Below are 14,652 nucleotides of genomic sequence, written 5' to 3'. Positions count from 1 at the left end.
GAGGACAGCTCTTTGGAGGAGAGAGTCGAGCTGGAAAAAGTATTGGGATTGTTTTTAGTTCTAAAATATTAAGGGGAGGCTGGATTAGCATTGACATTCAGATGGTAGTGTACATGCCTAGCTTGTGCAAAGCCTACAGTGAGGGACAGGGGACTTAAAGTTCAAGGTCGTCCTGCTTACATAAGTTTGAAGCCGCTGTGGGATACCAAACCCTGGTTGAAAAAACAAAGCCAGGTAGTGGTGGTGCATACCTTTAATCTCAAGAGGTAGAGGCAGGTGGATCCCTGTGAGTTCGAGTCCAGCCTGGAGAGACTGGAGAGAGGGGGGGGGGGGAGGGAGAGAGAGAGAGAGAGAAGCTAAGGAGGTAAAGGTAAAGAGGGCCTGGGAAAAGGTACGGGGTGGGGTGGGGGAGTTGTCTATGATCAAGGACCTGAGTGCATGGACAGGAATTGGCTTTAGCGGACTATCTGGACTCAACCTCTCTGTGGTCAGAGGAAAAAGGGGTTTGCAGCCATCTATAGGTGTCGTGGGAAGGAATCATGGGAAAACAAGGCTAATTTCGTGGAGTTCAGAGGGCTGTAAAAAAATAGAGGCGCCAGGCGTGGTGGCGCACACCTTTAATCCCAGCACTGGGGAGGCAGAGCCAGGCAGATCTCTGTGAGTTCAAGGCCAGCCTGGTCTACAGAGCAAGTTCCAGAACAGGCACCAAAACTACACAGAGAAACCTGTCTTGACCACCCCCCCACCGCACCCCCCAAAAAAACCCAAAAAAACGGAGGCATGAGAATCTGCAGTTTTAAAGGAGTTCCTAGGCTAACTTGTATGCATTGAGGGTCAGACTGGGGCTGGGCAGGTCTGAAAAGGCCCCGACTAGGGTTACCAGATAAAGTAAATAGAAGTACAGAATGCCCAGTTGCATTTGAACTTCTTGTAAGAAAGTAATTCTTTTAGTACGTTTGAGATATGCTTATACAAAAAAAAATTTTTTTTTTTTTTTAATCTGAAAGTTTTGTATTTGCCTGGAAATTGTAGCTTGATAGGTAGGGTAGGGGATTGTATATGTGTGCAATAGGTGGGGGGACGACAGTGCAATCCTTCCTGGGAACCAAGCCTGGAAATAGGCAGCCGCACCATGGCTGTGATGTCCAGTGAGTACAAGGCTGGGGTCGCGGCTGACGCCCACTCCGCGCGGAACCGCTTCTGCAGTTCCTGGTTCCAGAACTTTGGTATCACTGTCAACTCCCCCACTCCCCGGACTCATGGTCTCGCCCAGAGCCGCTATCGATAACTCTAGGTTCGGCCCGGCTTCCATCGACTCGCTCCTCCTCGCCTCGCCGTCCTGGACCAAGGCAGAGTGCTGAGCGTGTGTAAGGTACGGAGGCCGCGGGACAAGGGCTGCGTACCAGCAGCTGGGTGGCTAGGAGGGTGCGGTCGGGGTAATCAAGCTGGTAGGACAGAGCCAGGGCGGCCTGCACAGCACAGGGGAGCTCGGGGGTCTTGCCACACAGTGCCCCCACCCATCAGATCCCAAAGCCGGTCAGCTACGCATGCGCAGCAGCAGCGTTGCCCGGCTTCCCCAAGTCGCCCTGCGCATGCGTTGCCCGGCTTCTCTCCCCCCCCCCCCCAGTCGCCTTGCGCATGCGTTGCCTATCCTTGCGGCAGTCGGCGCCCCTGTGATTGCCCTCTATGTGTGACTGCCTCCTGCTGGCTGCAGGCGGGGTGACGTCTCCATCCCTGAAGCAGGGAAGCAGAGGAGCTGAGTCGCTTCTCTCGTTTTTCTTATCTTTAAAGAGATAATACTCTGTGTAGTGTGCATATTGTTCTCTCATACATACCTCTTTTCCTCTAGATGTTTTGACCTTTGGACCTTGCCTATCAGCTCTTGGCCCAGTGCAGGCCTCATTTTTTCCCTGCTATCAAACAATGAACACCACCCCAGGCACAGTGGGCAGTGACCCTGTCATCTTGGCAACTGCAGGCTATGACCACACTGTGCGCTTTTGGCAGGCGCATAGTGGCATCTGCACTCGAACAGTGCAGCATCAGGACTCTGTATCCTCCACTTGGGAGCAGGCAGGGTGGTGCTGGCCAGGATTAAGTATGAATGCAAGTGCCCGGGGAAACTCAGGCCAGGTCGTGAGGGTCTTGATGGCCTATGGTCCCAAGGCCTCCCTTTCCAGGGTTCCCTTCCTATCATCCTTAACATACTCAGCAGGTGAATGCATTGGAGATCACACCAGACCGAAGCATGATTGCTGCTGCAGGTACCTAAGATTCTTGACCTCTGTCCTTGCCTGGTGGCAGGACTACCTGGCATCCATGCTTCAATTCAGACTGTGTCCCTAGGTTACCAACATATCCGCATGTATGATCTCAACTCCAATAACCCCAACCCCATCATCAGTTATGACGGAGTCAATAAGAACATTGCATCTGTGGGCTTTCATGAGGATGGCCGCTGGATGTACACGGGCGGGGAGGACTGCACGGCTCGAATCTGGGACCTCAGGTGTGGAGTGCTGGGCTGGAGAGGATGGCTGCCTGAGGAGAGGGCAGCCAGGGGATTGTCCTTGGGCAGGTATTCTATGAACAGACTAATCAAGGGGGCTTTGAGTGGGTGTTTGAGGGAAGAAGGAAAGCAAGATGGACATCAAAGAGCCAGCCCTGCCTTCAGGCTAGCGGCCGGACTTTCATCCCCTTTTTACTGGGCTCACACTACCCTCTGTGGGGAAGAGCCACAATCTCCTAAGGTGGAAGGAAGCAACTCTTACTAGCAGAGAATGGGGGCTTCTGGTGGCACACTAATAGCAGAGACACTGTGTGCAACCCCAACTCCCACAGGTCCCGGAACCTGCAGTGCCAGCGTATCTTCCAGGTGAATGCACCCATTAATTGCGTGTGTCTGCATCCCAACCAGGTGAGAAGCACTCATGGGGCCAGGTACCTAGGGGCTGTGGAGGGCAGAGATACTGCCACATCTTACCTCCACTACATCCCAGGCAGAACTCATTGTGGGTGACCAGAGCGGTGCTATCCACATCTGGGACCTGAAGACAGACCACAACGAGCAGCTGATCCCTGAGCCTGAGGTTTCCATCACATCTGCCCACATTGACCCCGATGCCAGCTACATGGCAGCCGTCAATAGTGCTGTGAGTACTGGGATTGGGTACAGCAGCACCTAGTCCCTCATCTTCTGCAGATGAGTTGATTCCCTGGTTGTCCCTCAGTCCTCTCTAAGTTTTCCACCCAGCTCCCAAGTCAGACACTTGGGTACCACTCCTGATGTCCAGCTTGCTGTCTGCCATGTCTTACCCATCACACTAGACACCTCAACCAGTTTTTCTCAGGGCCAGTTATTCCTCCTTTCCTTTTATGTTCCAGTCCATGACTTTGATCTTCCCTGATACTGACAAACTGCTCTGTGGCCTTCCTGGGACACCTGGTTTGTTCTCCTTCAACTGTAGAAGTATCCTTTAGCCTTATGGCAGGCTGCACTGTTCTTTAGATGCTCTGGCTCCTTCTCATGGACTGCAGGATGCTTTGGTTTGGTCCCTGCTTTCATCTCTAGTCTCATTTTCTCCTTTTAAATCCTAGAACATCACTTGTTCCACATCCTTGCATTCCTTCTTCCCAGCCTTGGGTTGTTACACCTTCTATTTGGGCGCCCTCCTTACCACCTCCTCTCCTGCACATCTCTGTTGGCCAGCAGCAGTCTCAAGGGAGCTGTGCTTAAGTCCTTAGCCTGTGTGGCCTCCTGCTTTTGGCTGGCTGGGCATTGTTCCTTGTTAGGGCAAAGCTTCCTATAGATCTGACCCAAGATGCCAACCTTCCTACCCTGGCCCAGGTGTCCCTGGATCCAAGTCCAGAGCTGAGGGTCTGGGTTTGAAGGACTGCCCTCCTATCCTATAGGGAAACTGCTATGTCTGGAACCTGACAGGGGGCATTGGTGACGAGGTGACTCAGCTCATTCCCAAGACCAAGATTCCAGCCCACACACGCTATGCCCTGCAATGCCGCTTCAGCCCTGACTCCACGTGCGTGTTAGGGTCCTGGGGGGAGGGGGCATGTGCAGGGGCTGGGGACACTACCTGGTGTATGGTAAGTGGATACAGGGTAGTAGTAGCTGCTGAGATACCCAATGTCCAACCCCAGGCTCCTTGCTACCTGTTCAGCTGACCAGACATGTAAAATTTGGAGGACATCCAACTTCTCCCTGATGACAGAGCTCAGCATCAAGAGTAGTAACCCTGGAGAGTCATCCCGTGGCTGGATGTGGGGCTGTGCCTTCTCAGGGGACTCCCAGTACATAGTCACAGGTGAGCCCTGTCTCAAACCCCCCCCCCCCCCCCCCATTGCCTAGGCCTCTAGAGAGGTCATTCATGCTTGCTGCTTCTCTTCTGCCTGATCTCTTCTTGCAGCTTCCTCTGACAACCTGGCCCGGCTCTGGTGTGTAGAGACCGGAGAGATCAAGAGAGAGTATGGTGGCCATCAGAAAGCTGTCGTCTGCTTGGCCTTCAATGACAGCGTGCTGGGTTAGCCTCTACCCCTAGAGGCTGCGTTGGGCAGTCAGAAATGCCTGGTATAGTCGCTCCAAGTGGATGGACCTGAACAATAGCCTGGCCTCTCAGGTCAGCCTCTGCCTGTCAGGCCAGCCAGACCTGACCAGACTACCCTGGCCCCTTTTGGCCAACCTAGACTGTTGGCCACTCTACCTTGGGACTCTGCATGCCCAGTTTGTTGTCAGAAGGCTCACTAAGCCAGACTACATGGGCCTGGACTGGGAGTCTTTTCTCCCTTTAGAGGCTAGACCCAGAGGGCTTGGAACTGTTGAGATCTGAGGTTGGTGCCTATTTCCCAGGTATGTTACCCCCCCCCACTTTTGTCCCTCTCTACCCCTATATAGGTCCTAAGGCCCCCAGAAAGTACCACCATGGCCAGGTAATCTGGGTTTATTTGTCCCTACTGTCAGCTGCCCTTTGTTGGTGCTGGTGACCTGACCAGCTTGCTGACCTGTAGGAACAGGAGTGGCCTGTGGGACCAAAGGCCATGAGGGCTTGGTAGGGGCTTAGTCTGGAAGGTAATAAAAGCAGACGGACACACAGATGTTGCTCGGGAAGCAGATGTCAATGCAGAGGTAGATCAGCCGCTGTCTCTGGGGCCCTGGGGAGAAGGGAACTCATGAGTCCCAAGGGCTCCCGCCCAGTACTGTCCTGCAGGAGCCCTAGGGCTTCTCACTCAACCTACCCCAACTCACCCGCTGCTCGTCGGGCCCAGTAGATGGGAGTGTCCATGCAAAGGTGTTGCACCGAAGCTCCCACTTGGGCAGGGTCCACGGTATGCCCCCCCAAAACTGCCAGCAGCTCCTGGGCATAGTGTGTGTCTTGGCCAGGCACATAGGATTCTTGGGCCTGCAGAGAGACTCTAGTGGGCCACCATATAGTACTTCCTTGATCCTGGCTGGGTAGGGCATTCATATCAGCCTGCTGGCCCTTCCACCTGCTTTTGTCAACAGCCTTAGTGAGGGGAAGATAGAGCTTTCTGTTCCCCTGAAACCAGAGCCTTGGCTGGCCCAGCTGGGCTGCACAGAGGACCTTTTGTTTGTCCCCTGGCCTTGGGGGTGGGTGGGAGGGGTGGCAAGCCAAGTAGTACTGCTCACCCTTGAAGTGTTCACTAGCAGCCGTAGGGTCTCCCAATCTTGGGCTTCCATCAGACGGAGGAAGCAGGCCTGGTGCTCTGCAGGGCGGTAACAGATGTAGCCCTGGGAAGGCAGATAGGTAAGTCAAGGCCACCCGATACCTCCGCTCTGTCCCCTCCCGAGCCCACTCACACTTTGCCCGTCGAACAGCACGGCCCAGCTGTGGTTGCTCTGAAGCGGAGTTACCACGATAGTTGCCATGTTCTGGGCCACGTCCACCAGAGTGGTTTGGTTGGACCAGGGTACTTTGGAGCTCGAGAAGGTCTTTTGGAGCATCTGCAACAATGGCTAAAGGGTTTTTGGAATTCAGCCCTGACATCCGTATTTCCACATCACCTAAGTAGGCCTTTGTTCCTTCTGGTTCTCTGCTCAAGGCCAGTGTTTAGGCCTGGCCCTGGGGGAGGGCTAACAGGTACTGGCCTTCCTGCCCACTGCCCACTTCCCACTCCATGTACCCCTAGGCTTGGTGGGTGGCTCACCTTGGGAGGGCTGTACATGAAGCCAAGAAGCCCTCCAGCTATGGCCCCTGCAGTGGCCAGTGTCAGCAGTAGCAGCAGGCCTGCAGCTCTCCAGCCCCTATGGCAGGGTTTAGTCTTCACCTGGGGGCACATTACTGTCAGTGGGGCTTCTGGCTTAGAGACCAGGGAGCCGACTTCCTCAGGGAAAGGGTTGATGGTCGATGGTAACACTCGTCTCCTGCGGTATCTAGGTATCTACCCCTGTGTTCTTGTGTGGGGGTGGTAGAGACACTTACCTCAACAAGCCTGGACCTGAGGCTCTCGGTGTGGATGTGTCTTTGCTCCATGCTACAGCCCCTGCTGACAATGCACTGATTGTCTACGGGCCCCTTGGAGGAGTCAGCCAGGGAAACCTCAGGATGCCTTTGACAGTCAAACTGTATCCTCCCTCCTGACCCCGCTGCTTCCTTCCAGTATCTGATAGCCCGGGTCAGAGCCAGGACAGCCCTCTCTCCCACTGTGATGATTACTGGTCACCAGGCATGTCTCTGGACAGCTGGCCTATGCAGAACATGGTTTCTGTGAGCAAGTGAAAGCAGGGCCTTGGTAGGAAGTCAGAACAACTGGCTAGAGGTCTTATCCAGGATGATTTTGTCTGGGTGGGCAGATTTCTTTCTTGGGAGTCTGTTATCTCTGGACTCCTGAGTTAGACACATGAACCATCAATAAATGTTCAATGAACCATCAGTATGTGGCTAATTGCTTTCTTACTTTTCCCCACAACTCCCAAGCCTTTTCCAGACCCCATTAACACCAAATGGGGCTGTGGATATTCTTGTGTGACAAGTGGGCTCCAGGCTGGACTATAGAAATGGCTTGCTGTACATCAAGGTCTAAGCCTGTTTGTTCCCTATCATGTTTTTCTAACCAAGCTGTTAATTGTTCTGGTCCTTGTTCTGTCTAGCTATTTGACCTGACAGTTCAGCTGTACACACATCCACACGTTTTACCCAGTAGCTTTATTCAACTCTGGTTTTATGCTAATACTTCCTGTTTCTTCAGGACTTGTTCCTCAAAAAAAGGGTGGGGCTGCAGTGGTCATGTCCACTATGTAAGATTTTAGAACTGGGACCTCAGCCTACCTTAGGTATTCCTGCCTTGCTCCCCACCCATAGCTAGACAGCTGCTACTCAAAATAGATAGAGGAAGGCAGTGTAGGTTTGAGAGTTTAATGTGCATTTGAGTTCACATAGTGAAACAAGCTGGCAGTGTAACACCCACAGGTTCTCGGGCTGCTGCTCAGTAGAAGAGGGGGCATTCCTTGCTGTTCACCTGTGAAGTGCTCCTAATGTGGGTGATAACAGGTCTGTTCGTTACCCAGACTCAGGGAGCCACCCTCACAGAGGATCTGCACCACCAGCATCACAGGTACTACTGCCTTCCGTTGAATTACGGCACTATTCCACTCCCAGCCACCCCTGACCCGGGAGCAGCTTCAAGCATGGGATACATTTTATTGTTGTGAACAGGTGAAGCCACTTGGTATGGGGCAAGGTGCCAGGAAGGAAGGGGTAAGCCAAAAGGAACAGCTTCCTGGGTCTGCTCCATGAATGCTGCCCAGTCTGCTCAGCAGACTGCTAAAGGTCAGAGACTTACAGAGCAGAGGAAAAGGCCAGAGATGCTGAGAAGCCAACTGGTTGGTAAGGTGGGCCTTCTGGCTGGAAACAGATGGTTTTGTGGAGCACAGACATATAACCCAGCCACAACCCAAAGGACATAGGCAAGGGAGGTTGGATGTGGTGGTAGAGACGACTATTCTCAGGACTCCTTCCATACCCAGAGGGCACTCTGGGAAACAAGGCAATCCTTGGCTTGCACAATGGCTATGCTGCTGACTGGGGTATGAGATTTCTTCAGTTGGATTTGCCCTTGAGACAGCACAGCTATTAATCCATACACTTAAGATCCAATTCCACAATGCTGTTCAGTAGTTTAAGAAAAAAAATTTTTTTAAAAATAAATACTGTTTTAAGATCCCTGTACAGAAGTATGGAGTTCAGTGCAAGCATCCATACCCGCTTGGCTGTTCAGCAGACCACACTCAGTGAGACACAAGAGAGTCAAAATTTAGCTAGGCTGTTAACTGTGCATGAGAGGCTGTGGTGCTGGGCATCTGAAACACAACTGACATCAAAGAGGTTTTCAAAGAAGTAGGGGTCAGTGGAAGCTGTCAAGGGCAGCATACCAGACCCCAGCAACAGTAATCTCACCTGGGAGCAGCTTCCTCCACCCCCACCCTCAGGCGAGGAATTGGGGCACAGCAGCAGGCTTCTCTGCTCTAGGATGACACTGGGGGAACCCCCGTTTTTGGTGGGCACACGTGTCTCATTAGGAGCCTTCCTTTCCTCTTTGCCCATCTGAGGGTCTGATCTCTGAAAATATTTTTCAGTATAAAACACGACACAAAACCCTCGACCCACTTCAGTTAACCTGAATCCTGTGGAGACGCTATGCCCACCCCTGCTAACACATATAAAGCCCAGGGCCCACCCCATAATGCCTTCCAAGTTTAAAAGTGCATCTTAAAATACAATCTTCTGTAAACAACACCCCCCAAAGTTTACTTACAAGGTTAACTACTGCCTTTGCTTAACTCCAATTAACCTGTAGCAACCTAACTGAGCCATTTGTAAGCCCCACCTATTAATTTAGGTAACTGATTTTCATTTTTTTTTATTCCAGAGATTAAAGATACTAGATCTTTAACCTTGAAGGGCAGGCAAGAGGTCGGCTATGCTGTCAACATAAAAGTCAGGGACCATTTTCTTCTTGTACATGCAGTCACTTTCCTGATTATTCTTCACATCCTCAAGACTGGAGACTCCGGTGAGGGTCAGGATAGTCTTCATGCTACAGGTGGTGCCCAGGAGGATGTCTGTGTCCAGGCGGTCTCCCACCATGACGGTGCGGTCCGGGTTGATGCCATACTCCTGGGACACGCAGTCGAAGATGAAGCGGCTAGGCTTCCCGATGATGTCCGCCTGGCGCTGGGCGGCCATCTCCACGGCTCGCACCAGACAGCCGGTACCTGCAGGGCGAGGGAGGGAAGGGGACGCTGCGGGTCAGAAGACACGGAAGGGCTGGGCCCGCCCTCCAACCTCCAGCCCCTAGGCGCACGGACCCGAAAGGAAACGGCCGTTCTCCAGCGGGAGCCGGTTGTCCATGTTGGTGCCCACGAACAAACAGTCGGGCTGCTGCAGGTACCGCACGGCCTTGGTGAGTTTCATGTAGTTGAAGTGTGGGTCGAAGCCCACCACTACCGCGCGCACGTCGGGTTCGAGCGGCGCGGCCAGCCAGTCGCCCGGGCCTTCGCCTTGCAATGCCTCCGGGCCCACACCCACGCTGGAGACACCCACGGCCTCCAGCTCGGCGGCTAAGGCCGGGCTGCCCAGCACGTAGGCCTTGGGGTCCGGCACGCCGGCCAGGCGCTGGCGCAGATAGAGCGCGCTGCAGTAGGCCGTGCCGAAGACCTCGAGGCCCGCGTCGGGTCCCGCCGGGCCGCCGAAACCCAAGCTCCTTAGCTTCTCCGCGTAGGCCCTGCGAGTCTTGCTGCTGTTGTTGGTGATGAAGCCCAGGCGCTTGCCGCGGGCCCGCAGCGCCCGCAGAGTCTCCGGCGCGCCGGGCACAGCCGTCTCGCCGCGCCACAGCACGCCATCGCAATCGAACAGCAGCGTGTCTACGTCGGCCAGCAGTACCTTGGCCCGCTCGGCGTTCAGCCGCACGCAGCGGACCTCGTCGCCGCCGGCCTCCGCCTCCGCCATGGCCGACCGCTGACCGCTGCCGCCACCCGCCACCGCCGCCACCACTACCGGCCGCTCCTCGCAGCCGCCCGCCGCGGCGCCCGCCCCGCCTCTGGAACGCTCATTGGCCCCGCTCCTCGTGCGCACCGCCCACTGGGCTCTGCTTGCGCCAATCCATCTCCGTTTCCCGCGAGCAGCGAGGCGCACAGCCGCAACCGTCCCGAGGCCGGCGCGGAGGCGGGCAGCCATTGGCTGCCTGGCCCGGAAACACCAATGATTGGCTGGCACAGCGCCTACCGGCAAGGGTAAAGCGTACTCTGCGGAAACGCTGCGGGCCGCGAATGGCATGGGATGTAAGGCGGCTGGTCGTGCATGGCCGCGGGGTAGCTCGCTCATTGGAAACTGGTGGTCAGCCTAGGTGACGGAGACTCCAGGTCAGTGACCCCGGGCCAGGCCGGCTGCTGATTGGCTACTTCTTCTGGAGGCCTTGGTTGGGCGGGGCTGTCTGCAGGAGCCCGGCGGGAGGGGCCACCAGCACCGCAGTCACGGAAGCGTCTTAGAGAGAAGTCGGCACTTAAACCTCTCAGTCTTTGGAGTCTTTGGGAACTTCCCAGGACCTCGAAGTGACATGAGCCACAGTAATGGCAAAGCAGTGGGATTTAAGTCCAGGGGGACATTGCCTGCAGTAGGATATTCAGCAATTGGTAGCTATTATCGTCCTCGTCAACTAGTAATACTATTGAGACATAGTATACAATGATGGGCTTAAGTCTTAAGTACAGATCAATTTTTACATATTAATATGCTCATGTGTCAAGTATCAGATATAGCATAATTCCAACATTTCACAAAAGTCCTTTTACTATCTGGTCAATAACGGTTACCCCCCAACCACATTTCTGGCTTCGATTATATATCCACTCTAATTTGTTTGTTCTAGTCTTTTTAAAATTCTCGCCTTTGGACTAGAGGAATTTCGATTAAAGATCGTACTCTGTTAATCCCAGAAACAGGAGGAGAAATACCACAGACACAGATCATCATGGCCAAATTAACTAAAGCAAACAATTAATTAAATCTAGCTTTTTTATTCGTGTACATGGGCTGTCTCCCCCTAAGGCAGGATTCGGGAGGTCAGCATTGGATGTGTGGAAAACCAGGCTTTTATAGAGCTCAGGGGTTTGGCAGGCAAAATAGGTTAGGTTATAGTAGCAAAACATAAGGTCCTAATGACCTCCTGAAACAAAGACAACAAGGTAGTCATGGGTACTTACATAACCTTTTGAAACAAAGGTAGGGGTGCAAGAGGTTATAAACAACTTTTTGAAACAAAGACATGATTGCCATTCCTGGAACAGGCAGTACAGAACCATTTGTAGTTAAGATCACAAGTGGGCATAACCCAATCCTTGAGAAACAGATTTAATCATAAACAGTAGTTGACCCAGTTTGTCTTTACTATAAGATGGCTTTTAAGCCTAAGTTAGAGGCAGGCTGGTTCTTCACTCTTTTTTTTTTAATAATATATATTATTTTAAAATTTTTTTCATTTATTTTACATGAACCAGTTCGCCCTCCCTCCTCTTTTCCTGTTCCCTCCCCTCCCCTCCCCTCTACCCCCGACTTAAAAAAGGACAGGCCTCCCATGGGAGTCAACAAAGCATGGCTTATCAAGTTGAAGGAGAACCAAGCTCATCTCCCTGCATCAAGCTGGGCCAGGCATCCCAGAATGGGTATCAGGCTCATGTCCTGATCCTACTGCTAGGGCCCCACAAACAGATCAAGCTACACAACTGTCACCCACATGCAGAGAGCCTAGTCCAGAGTCTGTGATCTCCCACTAGCTCAGGTCAGCTGTCTCTGTGGGTTCCCGTCATGATCTTGACTCCCCCTTGCTCATACAATCCCTCCTCCCTCTTGTCAACTGGACTCCTGGAGCTTGGCCCAGTGCTGTGGATCTCTGCATCTGCTTCCATCAGTTACTGGGTGAGGATTAGGGTAGTTGCCAATCTGATTACAGGAGAAGGCCAGTTCAGGAACTCTCTCCACTATTGCAAGGAGTCTTAGCTGGGGTCCTCCTTGTGGATTCCTGGGCGTTTCCCTGACACCAGGTTTCCCCCTAACCCCCAAATGGCCCCTCTATCAAAACATCTCTTTCATTACTCTCCCCCTCCATCCCTACCCCAACTCGACCAACCCAACACCTCATGTTCCCATCCCCCCCCACAACCTTCCCTCCGCCCCTGCTTCTCTACTAATCTTGCAGACCACCCTGAGTTCAATTCCCAAGCACTCAAGTTGGGCAGTTCACAAGTGCCTATAACTCCAGCTGCAAGGGATCGGGGGCTGCTTCTGGCCTCTGTGGACATGTACACACACATGCACATACATAATTAAAAGTAATATTTTTGCTGGGCAGTGGTGCACACGCCTTTAATCCCAGCACTCAGGAGGCAGAGGCAGGCAGATCTCTGTGAGTTCAAGGCCAGCCTGGGATACAGAGCAAGATCCAGGACAGGCTCCAAAGCTACACAGAGAATCCCTGTCTCGAAAAACAAAACAAATCAAAAGTAATATTTTTGAAGATTTGTTCTTTATTTTCTGCATATAAGTGTTTGCCTACATTTGTGGTGACCTTGAAGACCAGAAGAAGTGAGCTCCTCTGGAACTGAGGCTACAGGCTGTTGTAAGCTCTCATTCAGGTGCTAAGAACAGAATGGCCAGCATGGTGGCCTACATCTTTAATCTCAGGACTCAAGAGGCAGAGGTAGAAACCCTGTCTCAACAAACGTAATTGTGTGTGTGTGTGTATGTATGTGTGTGTGTGTGTGAGAGAGAGAGAGAGAGAGAGAGAGAGAGAGAGGATATGAATATGATGTGTACATGGTGTGTATGAGTGAGTGTAAGTACATGAATACCACAGTGTGCACGTGGAGGTTAGAGGACAACTTTTAAAAGCTGGTTCTCTACTATCACTGAATTCCAGGGATCAAACTCACTATGGCAAGCTTGTGTGGCAAGTGCTTTTACCTGCTTAGCCATCTTGCTTGCCCAGCAGAAGGATTTCTATGAGTTCCAGGCCAGCATGCAGGTTGAGGATATAGCTCAGTGGTAGAGTGCTTGCCTAGCATGATAGGACCTGAGTTCCATCCCCAGCAAAAACAGGGTGTGGTGGTACAAACCTACAATACCAGAACTTGCAAAGTGGAGGCAAGAGGATCAGAAGGGCTGGAAGGATGGCTTAGTGGTTAAAAGCACTGTTGCTCTTGTGGAGGGCCCAGGTTCAGTTCCCAGGACCCATATGGTGGTTCACAAGTGTCTTTAATTACAGTTCTAGGGGATTTGGTGCCTTTGAGGACATCTACCAGGTACAAAAATGGTATATTCACACATACATACAGCAAAACAATCATAAATAAATCTAAAAAATAATAAGTTCAATGTCATCATTTACTACATAGCGAATTCAAGGCCAGCTTCAGATGTATAAGACCTTGTGTGGGGGAACACACACTCTTCTACGTGGATTAGTTATGTAAGTTACATCTGAAGCCAGGCCAATCCTGGGAGGCTGAGAGCAGCTCCCACAGTTTATCAGGACCCTCTCTCAGAACTGGAAAGAACAGGCACTCAGGAATTCACGATCTTTTCCTCAGGAAATCTGTGTTCTCTCTGGAAAGAAAAATTCTCCAATTTAAAAAATTTAAAAAGTGCTGGGTGGCGGCAGTGGTGGCACACGCCTTTGATCCCAGCACTGTGGAGGCAGAGGCAGGTAGATCTCTGTGAACTCAAGGCCAGCCTGGTCCACAGAGCTAGTTCTAGGGGCTAAATAAAGAAACCCTGTCTCAATGTGGGCCCCCCATTAATTAATTAAAAAAATTAAATTAAATTTTGAGTTCCTGTCTATGATGACCATAGAACATCAACACTTGTCCAGCTGGCGTCCAGGTCAGGAGGCCATCTGAGGTAAGGGAGTCTGTGCTGTCTGCTGAGTGACCTGTTCCTGAACTGCATGGACCCAGGAATCTTGGTCTGCCTTTGAGAGTTCCCACTCAGCAGACTATCTGTCTTCTTGGGCTAGCTGCATGTTTACCTACACCCAAGACATCTCCCATTGGTTTTTATTTCATTTTTTTCCCCAGTTGTTTTCTGTTTCTTATGTGAGATAGGGGCTTCCTATGTAACCAGGCTGGTAAACACATTATCACGTAGCTTCATGTTCACGGTGGTCCTGTGGTCTCGGCCTCCCAAGTGCTAGAATTATAGGCGGACATCCCCATGTCCTACTCACCCTCTCTCTTGACAGTGCTCCCTCCAGTGTTCCCTAAATGCTGGTTTTCAACTTTTCAGTACATCTTTAAGGGAAGGATTCCAGGATTCTGGGCTCATCTCTTCCCTGAAAGCTCTTGAGCACAACAAACCAAACCAAAAAACCCACCCTACCAACCAACTAAACAAAAACATAAACCCAGCCCAACCAGCTACTTCTCTCATTTGCCCTTCTCAGTGAGCCCATCACTTCCTGAGCTCAGTTCCTGCTTTGGCTAGGCCCTGAAATCCTTCTGGGTGGCAGGCAGAGGTCCTTCCAAAATACACACTCGGATAAAACATAGTAATAGTGAGTGATTTGCTTGCACTAGGCAGTTCCACCATTAGTCTATCCTGTCCTGAGCCGGGATAACCTTAGCTGTTTCTT

At 52.0% G+C, this 14,652-nt stretch overlaps 3 protein-coding genes across 4 annotated transcripts; 1 reads left to right on the top strand and 2 right to left on the bottom strand.

Annotated features, from left to right (window-relative positions):
* The first annotated feature begins 1,312 nt into the window (after window positions 1–1,312).
* On the top strand, window positions 1,313–6,903 carry Mlst8 (MTOR associated protein, LST8 homolog). 2 transcript variants are annotated; one of them, XM_036195463.1, is made up of 9 exons: window positions 1,313–1,372; window positions 1,850–2,052; window positions 2,216–2,264; window positions 2,347–2,509; window positions 2,842–2,917; window positions 3,000–3,152; window positions 3,913–4,037; window positions 4,156–4,319; window positions 4,422–6,903. In XM_036195463.1, exons 2-9 carry the CDS (start codon window positions 1,924–1,926, stop codon window positions 4,538–4,540), a joined length of 978 nt encoding a protein of 325 aa, XP_036051356.1. In that variant the 5' UTR covers window positions 1,313–1,372; window positions 1,850–1,923; the 3' UTR covers window positions 4,541–6,903. The 2 variants fall into 2 exon arrangements, with proteins under 2 accessions (XP_036051356.1, XP_036051355.1); XM_036195462.1 differs by having other exon boundaries at window positions 2,213–2,264.
* Bricd5 (BRICHOS domain containing 5) lies at window positions 4,937–7,292 on the bottom strand. The gene is made up of 5 exons (XM_036195464.1): window positions 6,178–7,292; window positions 5,831–5,986; window positions 5,660–5,761; window positions 5,258–5,411; window positions 4,937–5,163 (listed from the first exon to the last, which is right to left on the bottom strand). The coding sequence occupies exons 1-5, from the start codon at window positions 6,307–6,309 to the stop codon at window positions 5,069–5,071; spliced, it is 639 nt and encodes a 212-aa protein (XP_036051357.1). The 5' UTR covers window positions 6,310–7,292; the 3' UTR covers window positions 4,937–5,068.
* Window positions 7,293–7,371: 79 nt separating this feature from the next.
* On the bottom strand, window positions 7,372–10,050 carry LOC118588857 (phosphoglycolate phosphatase). Its single transcript, XM_036195461.1, has 2 exons — window positions 9,338–10,050; window positions 7,372–9,244 (listed from the first exon to the last, which is right to left on the bottom strand). Exons 1-2 carry the CDS (start codon window positions 9,975–9,977, stop codon window positions 8,919–8,921), a joined length of 966 nt encoding a protein of 321 aa, XP_036051354.1. The 5' UTR covers window positions 9,978–10,050; the 3' UTR covers window positions 7,372–8,918.
* Window positions 10,051–14,652: the final 4,602 nt, after the last annotated feature.

Source organism: Onychomys torridus, chromosome 8 (genome assembly GCF_903995425.1).
Source record: "Onychomys torridus chromosome 8, mOncTor1.1, whole genome shotgun sequence".
Lineage (NCBI taxonomy): Eukaryota > Metazoa > Chordata > Mammalia > Rodentia > Cricetidae > Onychomys > Onychomys torridus.
This window is presented reverse-complemented; position numbering and strand designations above follow the sequence as displayed.